The sequence below is a fragment of the Rosa rugosa genome, chromosome 2 (genome assembly GCF_958449725.1).
Source record: "Rosa rugosa chromosome 2, drRosRugo1.1, whole genome shotgun sequence".
NCBI lineage: Eukaryota > Viridiplantae > Streptophyta > Magnoliopsida > Rosales > Rosaceae > Rosa > Rosa rugosa.
Genome location: NC_084821.1, coordinates 30,937,365 through 30,948,164, shown reverse-complemented (window position 1 = coordinate 30,948,164; position 10,800 = coordinate 30,937,365). Strand labels below are relative to the sequence as shown.

The following is a 10,800-nucleotide window of genomic DNA, read 5'->3' as shown; positions in this document are numbered from 1 at the left end:
TTTTGTACAAAACCTTTACTACTTATTGATTCAAGAACACAAAACCAAAAAGTTGATCCATGTTCTCAAATTCGTAGCAACATTCACATAAAAACCCTAAATGTTTCGAACCATTCAAGATTATCATACAAAAGATTTCTATCATGCAAATTTAATCAAACACTCACACAAAAGCAACCATAAATCGCAATATATGAATCTGAAAATTAACAATTAATCATAAAATTTCAGAAATCAACACTTGTTCAAACATGTGTGTCAACTAGGGCAAAACCAACGAAAATACAAACAAAGTTACAAGGAGAATCGGATTACACCGTGATGAAGGTGAGATGAATGAAGTGATGATGTGGTCTCTTGAATTTCGAAAGCAATCTTCAAGGTGGAGGATGGATGGTGTTCACGGCTTGTCTTCTTCTTCCTTGGCCTTGCTTGCACTTCGTGGTTGCCCTAGAGGATGGAGAGGAGCACGGCTAGGATAGAGAGTTTTCTGAATTTTTTTCTAAAATGTAAAACGCAAAGAATGGGAACCTTTGACGTTGAGAAGAAAAGAGACTATATAGGGGACGGCAAACTTGGTCTCCAAGCCGTGTAAGTCTCTAGGGTTTCTCACGGCAAAGTCTTGATAACTCCACATAATTTCCTCCAATGAAATCTTGCCAAGTAAGCCCTATGATGTGTCTCAACCAATCACATAATTTTCTAGAATATCTTCCTAAATAAACTTGCCGAAATTCCTTAAGATATTTTCTGATTTTTGCACTTCCAATTCGGCCAAACTTCCTTTAGGGTTTCAAGGAATGTATCTAGACTTCTTTTGAGAGATTTTCGAGTTCAACATATATTCTCCTTCCTTTTATTTCTCCCTCAAAAATCTCCACCGAATCTCTCTTTAATATTCTGATTTTCTACGCCTCTTCCTTGTTTCTCTCATTGCTTTGGACGGCAAACATCTTCTAGGGTTTCTTCCATGCGTCACAAACCCTAGTTGCTTGGGCCTTGATGGGCCTTGATCCATTTTGCCGAAAATTCAAAGTGTTCTTGGGCTTCGTTGCTTCATCTTCAAGCCTTCTTATTTTCCAACGCAAAACACTTCATTTCTTTCATTTCTTTTTATAGTTGCGTTGGAAACTTCATTGGTAAGCTCTCCTCCATTTCGCAGGGTTTCCTGGTTGCACTAGGAAAGCTTGTTTCTTCATTTCTGCTCAAATGTGTGGGCCGTTTTCTCTCATTTTTGTTCCCCTAGGTGTTTGCAAGCTCCTCTTTCATTTCGTGAGTTCATTTCCACTTTTTAGCTCGGAGGTCCTGAAAATAGAAACTAGTATGAAAAATAGAAACTTACCTAATTTGAAAAATAGAAACTTACTAAAAATGAAAAATAGAAAGTTACTAAAAATGAAAAATAGAAACTTGCCAGAAATGAGAAATGAAAACTACAAAAATAGAAACTTTATACAAATAGGAACTTTCCCAATCAAAGAATGGAAACTTTCCTAAACAGAGTTTTACTAAGGAAATGACGCAAGAAATGTAAGGAAATGCAGTTAAAACGTCGCATTAAAATGCTCCTATCAACATTACTTTACTAACTCATTCTTTGAATTCCAGGAAAATCAAATGGCTGAAGGAACCTAGTCTATTAAGGACCTTGTGTCCTCCAATGTGCCTGGTGGGATCCCTAATGCAATTGTATACCCTGCTGCTGCAAATGGAAAATCTGCTCACTTTGAAATGAAATCTGGATTACTTCAAGCACTGCCCATTTTCCATGGCCTCAACGTTGAAGATCCTAATAAACACTTGAAGGAGTTTCTATTTGTTTGCTCAAGTATGATGCCCCAAGAGGTTGATGAAGAACTCTTCAAGTTAAAGGCATTTCCATTTTCTCTGGAGGATCGTGCTGAGGATTGGTTATATGAGCTGCCTGAAGGACATATTACATCTTGGAAAGGATTAAGGAAAGCATTTTTGGAAAAGTATTTTCCCACTTCACGTGTGATCATGCTTAGGAAGAAAATCACAGGAATTACTCAAGATGTGCATGAGACTTATCCAGCTTATTATGAGAGGTTCAAGGCCTTGTTATCACAATGTCCACAACATAACTTCAAGAACGAGAACCTCCTACAATTCTTCTATGAAGGACTCACCCATTTGGATAGACAAATGCTAGATGCTTCTAGTGGTGGGGCTTTTGTAGACAAAACACCATCAGAGGGAATGAAATTGATTGCCAACCGTGCTATAAATGCTCAACAATATGAAGGCCTTGGTAATTCAACGCAGAGGGTAAGTGAGGTAAGTACTTATGATCTTTTGGATCAAAAGCTTAGCAAACTTACTTCAATTGTGAGCCAGGTACTTAGCATTCATGGAAAACCAATCTCCCAAGGCTGGGAAGATTGCAACGTTATTAATGGCTATGTTCAACAAGGCTTTCAAACGCCTCAGTTTTCTTCCAACTTTGACTCAACTTCTGACCCTACTTATGATAAGATATTTGAAGCTTTAACAAGTTCTACTCAAGCACTTGTGGAGAATCAACAAGGTCATAGTAAGGACATATTGGAATTGAAGGAACAGATGGGTCAAGTTTTGAGCTTTATGGGTATAATGTCAGACCCAAAACCCCAATTTGCTAAGGCTGTCACAACAAGAAGTGGACGTACACTTGTGGACCCACCAAAGAAAGGTAAGAAGGCCCAAGCCGTGATTGAGGAAGAAGAGGATAATGTTGAGTCCTCCAATAGGGTACTTGAGAAGGACCCTGCTACATCTAAGGTTGAGACACAAGCTACTCCAATGTCTGAACCATCTAAAGGTAACGATCTTAACTTTCAAAGTTCAGTTATTGCTAATCCATCTCCCCCTATTCCATTTCCAAACAGATTTGCAAAATCAAAGAAGGAGGAGGAGGAGGAAAAAGCAATTTTGTGAGATTTTTAAGAAGGTACAAGTCAACATACCTCTGATTGAGTGCCTTACTCAAATCCCTAAGTAAGCTAAGTACTTGAAGGAGCTCTGCACCACTAGGAGACGTACACGTGAGAAAAAGGTAGTAAAAATGTCTGAAAACGTCTCAGCTGTGATTCAGAGAAAGCTTCCACCAAAGCTTAAAGATCCAGGAAGTTTTTCTATCCCTTGCACTATTGGTAACACTAAATTCGAAAATGTGTTGCTAGATCTAGGAGCTTTTATAAATGTTATGCCTTATAGTGTTTATGAATCTCTAGACCTAGGTGAGCTTAAATCTGATAATGTGATTATCCAATTAGCTGACAGATCTAATGCTTATCCGAAAGGGTATGTTGAGGATGTCCTTGTGCAGGTAAATAGCTTGATCTTCCCTGTAGACTTTTATGTCTTGGAAATGGGAGAGTCTCCTCAGAACTCAACGCCATTTTTGCTTGGAAGACCCTTCATGAGGATGGCTAGGACCAAGATTGATGTGTTTAATGGCTCCTTGACTATGGAATTTGATGGTGAAGTTATTAGCTTCAACGTTTTTGAAGCTATGAGATATCCTTTTTCTAATGATTACTCTGTTAGTACTACTGATCTTCTGGACTCTCTTGCTCAAAAAATATTTGAAGTAATAAATGAGGATACTTTGCTCACCACCATGGAAAAAGGACTTGGTTATTCTAGCAAAGGTAAGGAAATTCCATTGAAAGAAGCCATGGAGGACGTCTTGGATGACAAGGTGCTTGAGAGTGTGGCCTACCTTGAGTCAACGCCACCTATTGTAGGTAAAGTTCCTAAACCTTTGTCAATTCAGTTATCTACTAAAAAACCTGTCTCTTCAATGATTTAGGCACCTACACTTGAACTTAAACCGCTTCCGGATTACTTGAAGTATGCCTTTTTGGGAGATAACGACACCTTGCCAGTAATTGTGTCCTCAAAGCTCACGGTTGAGCAAGAAGGTAAGTTGGTGGATATATTAAGGAAACACAAGACTGCTATTGGATGGACTCTGGCAGATATCAAGGGAATTAGCCCTACACGTTGTGTTCACAGAATACTTCTTGAGGAGGGGGCGAAACCCACAGTAGAGGCCCAAAGGCGCCTCAACCCTCTAATGATGGAAGTAGTCAAGAAGGAGGTGATAAAGCTTTTGGATTGTGGAGTCATCTACCCCATTTCGGATAGTAGGTGGGTTTTACCTGTGCAAGTAGTGCCAAAGAAGAGTGGAATCACGGTTGTGAAGAATGAGGAGAACGAGCTTGTGCCACAAAGGAGTGTGACTGGACACAGAGTTTGTATTGACTACAGAAAGCTCAACGCCACCACAAGGAAAGACCACTTCCCATTGCCCTTCATTGATCAAATGCTTGAGAGGTTAGCTGGTCATTCTTTTTATTGTTTTCTTGATGGATATTCTGGATATAACCAAATTTGGATAGCTCAAGAGGATCAAGAGAAGACTACCTTCACTTGCCCTTTTGGCACTTTTGCATATCGTAGAATACCATTTAGACTTCGCAACGCCCCAGGTACGTTCCAAAGATGCATGCTTTCCATATTTTCTTACTTCGTTGAAAAGATTATTGAAGTGTTTATGGATGATTTTTCGGTTGGAAAAGATTTCGATAATTGCCTTAGTAATCTTGAATTGATTTTGGAAAGATGCATTGAAACTAACCTTGTTTTGAATTGGGAAAAATGTCATTTTATGGTAACTCAAGGTATAGTTTTATAGCATATTGTATCTGCTAGGGGAATTGAAGTAGATAAAGCTAAAGTAGATTCTGTTAGATACTTACCCCCTCCCACTTCTGTGAGAGAGGTTCGTTCTTTTCTTGGATGATAGGATGATACGTGCAAAAGCAATCGCCAATTTAACCCTGAAAATATGTAGTTGTTAGTATAGAATAAGCAGGGATCGTTCAAGCCGGGGATTGAGGGTACTTACATGTGAAAAAATAAGAAAAAGAATTTACAAGACAAACGAAAATAACAAGTATATATAGACAACAATTCGAAATTTACAAAGAATCCAAGTTAGAGTTAAATTAGGAGTCCTACTCCTACTAGAATACATTTTACAAGTCATAGTTATATTAGAAATCCACATACAACAAGGATTACTAGTCATACACTAATTAGAATTACTTAATCTACAAGAAAACAAATTATTGACCAAGTCAAACAAGAAATCCTAAGTCAAAACTAACTCTAACTACTTTTCCTAAAAAACACCAAAGAATCCCTAAACAATAGGAACTCCTAAAAAACACAAAACAAACTCCTAAAAACCACCAAATTAATTCCTAGAAAACACTAACACATATTTACTATTCACGGAGACACTATTGACGAATTTTTTAAAAACATTTTTATTTTATTATTTTATTATTTATATGAACACGCTACCTAAAAACTCTAAGTTAATTTTATTTATTTACACAAACAAGAAAACATAAAGATGGGGGGTTTTTGAAGATTGAAAACAGAAATTTTAGAAAACATTAAAAGAATAAAAATCGTTTCTATACAAAGGTGGGAAAAGAAGAATTTTTGAAGAACAATTTATCAAGAACCAATCAAGAACAATTCATTCATGCATTCTTTTATCTTTGTAGTTACCATGGAAAGATATCAACCAAGAAACAAAGATACAAGCGACCAATGTCCCTTATTTGACTTCCCTTTACACAGTTGATCAAGCAACGCACTTAATCCAACATATTTCAAACACAGGTATCACACAATCGAAGCGACTCATAATCTCATGCATTCAAATCATTAAGAGCAAGTGAAAGTTTAGTCAATAAACATGCAAATCCAAGTACTCAACGCAAGTCAATTCATCACATGCATAATCTGATCTCGACCTTTGTACAAAGCCTTTACTACCATATTGAATTAGGGTTACAACGCATAAACCTAATTACTAGCTCCAATTACATGCAATCACTCTAAGTTGGCCACCAAAGAACAAGAACATGCAAAAGTTTTCTATAAAACAAAACCAGATTATCAATCCATATTCGGTAACTAACAAGAATCAAAGACACATAAATGAATCAATCATAGAAAAGAACATCAAAATAGCATCCAAAAATAAGATTGCATACTCAAAAGTTTAGATTCACACATAGAAAATCCAAAGCAGAAATTCTATCTAACAAATACACCTAACCGTGAATATATGTACGGTAAAGCATATGAACAACCCTTAATTACGTCCCAAAGACCCAAAGCAGCTCCAAGGTATCGCAACAAGTGAAGATCACGGCAATGGAAGAGGATGGCACGGCTAAGCTCCTTGTAGATTGTGAAAACCTGAAACTAGAGAGAAAGCAAGTGAGAAATCGAAATTGTGGAGAAAATTGTTCCCCTTGAAACATCAAATACACTAGGTATATATAGGAGAACGTCTCAAAGCTCTCCCAATTCGTTTCTACTTGACTTCTCCAAGTTCTTGTTGATTTAGGACTTCTTTGACACAAAACAGATTCTCGGCCAGATTGACCTTTGTGTACTGAATCGACCATAACTTCCTCTAGAAAATATTTATCGACAAACTGTAAACATTTATAGAAACTAGACATCCGTAGCTTTCCAACCATATAAAGATCATAATTTTCCAAGCTCTGAACTATTTTCGGCGCTCCGTTGAAGTTGACTGATCTGCACAGGCAGATTTCCGAATCTGTAATGGATTTGACTTTTAAAGCACAACTTGTGTCCAACTGATAGGAGCATAAAATGCGACGTTTATAATGTTTAAACCCTATATTTTGCCAAGTTATTTCCTTTATCTTGATCAATTTAACTTAGTTAGTGTTTTTACAGGTAAAATGGAGTCTCAAAGTCCAAAAATGGCTAAGGAAGGCACAAGTGGCGCAGAAATGAAGAAAAATGAAGAAATGGAAGTTTTCCCAGTTTGACTAGGAGAAGGAATCCCAGTTGAAGTAGGAGTCTGAAGCTGACTTGGACTAGGAGTTCTACTTGGACAAGGAAACCCAATTCTACTCAGATAAGGAAACCTAGTGTGACAAGGAGTCCCTGTTGGATAAGGATTACTCAAGAAGGTTCCGGAAGAGTGTAGAAGCATCTCGGAAAAGAAAGCAGTATTCAACTAGGAAACCTACTTGCATATGGAGTTCTACTCATACTAGGAGAGCCTTGGAACGTTCATGAAGTATCTAGAAGTCTCAAGAAGATCATATGCCGTGCACATGGAAGAGAAAGCAACAAGGAATTCGGATTTCAAAGCAATGTGGAGTTTGGATTTCTAGTTGAGTATGGATTGGAATTGCCGTGAGATTCTTGAAGGTTCTAGGGAGTTCTTGACGTTTCATTCTTCAATAAGGCGTGGAAGACATGTGGGAGGCATGTGATGTGAAGGAAAATCGAATTGGACTCAAGTTAAGCTTTAAAAGTCAAATCCATTACAGATTCGGATTACTGCCTGTGCAGATCAGTCAACTTCAACGGAGCATAGAAAATCGCTCAGAGCTCAGAAAATTATGATCCTTATATGGTTGGAAAGCTACAGATGTCTAGTTTCCAGAGCTTTTTACAGCTCGTCGATATCTATTTTCTAGAGGAAGTTATGGCCGTTTTAGTGCACTGAGGTCAAGACTGCCGGAAATCTGTTTTGTGCCAAACAAGTCCTAGATCAACAAGAACTTGGAGAAGTCAAGTAGAAACGAATTGGGAGTGCTTTGAGACGTTCTCCTATATATACCTTGTGTATTAGACGTCTCAAGGTTAACAATTTTCTCCACAATTTCGATTTCTCACTTGGGTGCTCTTGAGTTTCAGGTTTTCGCTACTACAAGTTCCTAGCCGTGCCATCCTCCACTTTTGCCGTGATCTTCACTTTGTGCCGCTGCCTTGGATCTGCATTGGACCTTGGGACGTTTCTAAGGGTTGTTCATACCACCTTCCATATGTATTCTTCACGGTTTAGTGTTCTTGTAGTTAGATTTTCTGTTTTTGAATTTCTTTTGTGTAAAACCGAAACAATGATTTGATACTTTGATTTTTGAATGCGATTTGGATAGTCTTTTCAATGTTTGATGTGTTTATGTGTGTTTGATTCTTGTTGATTGCCGATTTTATGGAATGATGATCTGATTTTGTTTTATGGAAAACTCTTGCATGTTCTTGTTCTTTGGTTCGAAACTTAGAGTGATTGCATGTAATTGGAGCTAGTAATTAGGTTTATGCGTTGTAACCCTAATTCACTTAAGTAGTAAAGGCTTTGGACAAAGGTCGAAATCAGATTATGCATGTGATGAATTGACTTGCGTTGAGTACTTAGATTTGCATGTTCATTGACCAAACTTTCACTTGTTCTTAATGATTTGAATGCATGAGATCATGAGTTGCGTTGATTGTGTGATACCTGCGTTTGAAATATGTTGGATTAAGTGCGTTGCTTAATTGACTAAGTAAAGGAAAGTAAAATAGGGGACATTGGTTGCGTTGATCTTTGTTTCTTGGTTGATGATGTTCCATGGTAATTAACAAGATTAAGGGATGCATGAATATGTTGTTCTTGAAAGGTTCTTGATGAATTGTTTTCGAAAAAATCCTTCTTTTCCCACCTTTGTAAAATAAAACGTTTTCTTGTTTTTAATTCTTTTAATGTTTTCGAAAATTCTAGTTTTCAATCTTCAAAAAACCCCCCATCTTTATGTTTTCTTGTTTGTGTAAATAATTAAAATTAACTTAGAGTTTTTAGGTAGCATGTTCATATAAATAGTAAAATAAATAAAAAATTGTTTTTAAATCCGTGAATAGTAAATATGTGTTAGTGTTTTCTAGGAATTAATTTAGTGGTTTTTAGGGATTTGTTTTGTGTTTTTTAGGGATTGCTAAAATTTAGGGATTCTCTTGGTGTTTTTTAGGGATTTTGTTTTCTTAGAGATTAAGTATTCTAATTAAATAATAATTAGTAATCCTTGTTGTATATGGATTCCCTATGTGATATGGATTTGTAAATTGTGTATAAATAGGAGTGGGATTCCAAAACCTTTTCTAACTTAGTTTTCTCTCTAATTTCGTTCATGCCTATATATATACTTGTGATTTTTGTTGTTCTCTCATTCTTTTCTTTCTAATTTCGTGTGAATGTATGTATGTTCTCTATCTCTTTTCTTTTGTTGTTCGAAATTTATGCATGCTTGTTCTTGTAAACTTGTAATATTTTCGTGAACTTGTATATGTTTGTTCTTTGACTTCGTAAATTGTATATTCTATTCTTTAATTTGTTTCTCACATGTTAGCACCCTCAATCCCCGGTTTGTTCGATACCCTATTTGCTCTATACTAATGATGATATTTTTCAGGGTTTAAATTGGCGATGCTTTGCACGTATCAATTTTTGGCGCCGTTGCCGGGGATTGAAAAGTCTTCATGTGATGAAAAACGCCACTAAGGTATGATTTTGGTAAGGGATTATGAACTATTATGGAATAGGTGAAGTCTCTTTTGTTGACATTAGCCTTAACCCCTTATTAGTACCTAATTTAGGTCTCTTAAGGTTGAGGGCGGCTTTTGTTAACACTTGAAAAATGTCTTGCACTTAAATTTTCCCTTATCCTAGTAAGTATAGCCTATGTGAGATGGTGACTAGGAAGGGGACAACGTTCATGACGGGTTTTGAAATCAGAAAAGCAATGCCAAAATGGTTTCTACCTCTCGTGCTCGTCCTCCCCCGCACAGGCCATTTTCAGTAAGGTTGCCCAAAGGATTTGCGAAAAAATATGTGTAAAGACAAGGACTTGGGCCGCACGTCCAAAACAATAGTCCATGATGTTTTATTAAAATCATATACTTAGACAATTTTCGAGAAAATTGGTTTTGGTAAGAAGAAAGTAAGTCATAACGGAATAGGTGAGAGTTCTTTTATTAATACTTGTCAAGCAACCTCCTTTATCAAGTAGGCGCACCTTAGTAGCATAGAGTGTCTAGGTTGATTGGATACGAGAAGTGCTGACAAAGGGTTTCGTCCCCTGTCAATCAAGTGAGCTGAGCTCCGCCAAAATCGTTCCTCTACTACCTGGCTCTGTGTGAAAAGAGTTACCAAAAGATTAAGGAGGGGAGACTTGTATTAACATTAGAATCTCTGGGCCGCACGTCTAAACTTTGACTTACAATTCTCTTATTAAAGTTGATTATTTCGAAAGTTGTAAAAGATTGTAACTAACCACTATAAAAAATTTTCGTTGGCCTTGTGTATACTTGCATATATGTGACGTTTTAATGTGTGCACCTTGGTCCACGTCTTGTTTATACCTTATTAACTTTGTTCTTTCGTTTTACTACAGATCAATGAATGTCTGGATCGTCTGAACCACCCAAGTACACCAAAACGCCCCTCCACGTCATTCAAGAAAGAATTGAGAGGTTGAAGCAGAACTCGGATATCTTTGACGTTCAAGTCTCTACTCCACTTCAAATTCGTGAGCTTGAAATAGATAGTGAAGGGCATCAAGTAGAAGGAGGATCAGCTGCTTCAATCGCTTCATCTGATCAATCACCACCACATACCCCACATCCACCACATCAAGAACCACCCAACGCTCCATTACCTTTACTTTTACCACCACCACCACCAATGGCTCTCACCATAAGGCAACTCTCTACATCCGTCATCCCACCTGGGGGAGTGCCAACCTGCATAACCTACCCTGCTGCAGCTGAGGGATTAACAGCTGATTTTGAGTTGAAGTCTGGGTTGCTTCATCGTCTTCCTACGTTCCATGGACTCCCTATGGAAGATCCCAACAACCACTTGATGGAATTTCAGTTCATCTGCACTAGCATGAAGCCTCAAGG

General features: G+C 37.4%; 1 protein-coding gene across 1 annotated transcript; it reads left to right on the top strand.

Moving 5' to 3' along the window:
- The first annotated feature begins 1,731 nt into the window (after positions 1–1,731).
- On the top strand, positions 1,732–2,937 carry LOC133730627 (uncharacterized). Its single transcript, XM_062158181.1, has one exon. It carries the CDS (start codon positions 1,732–1,734, stop codon positions 2,935–2,937), a length of 1,206 nt encoding a protein of 401 aa, XP_062014165.1.
- The last annotated feature ends 7,863 nt before the right edge of the window (positions 2,938–10,800 follow it).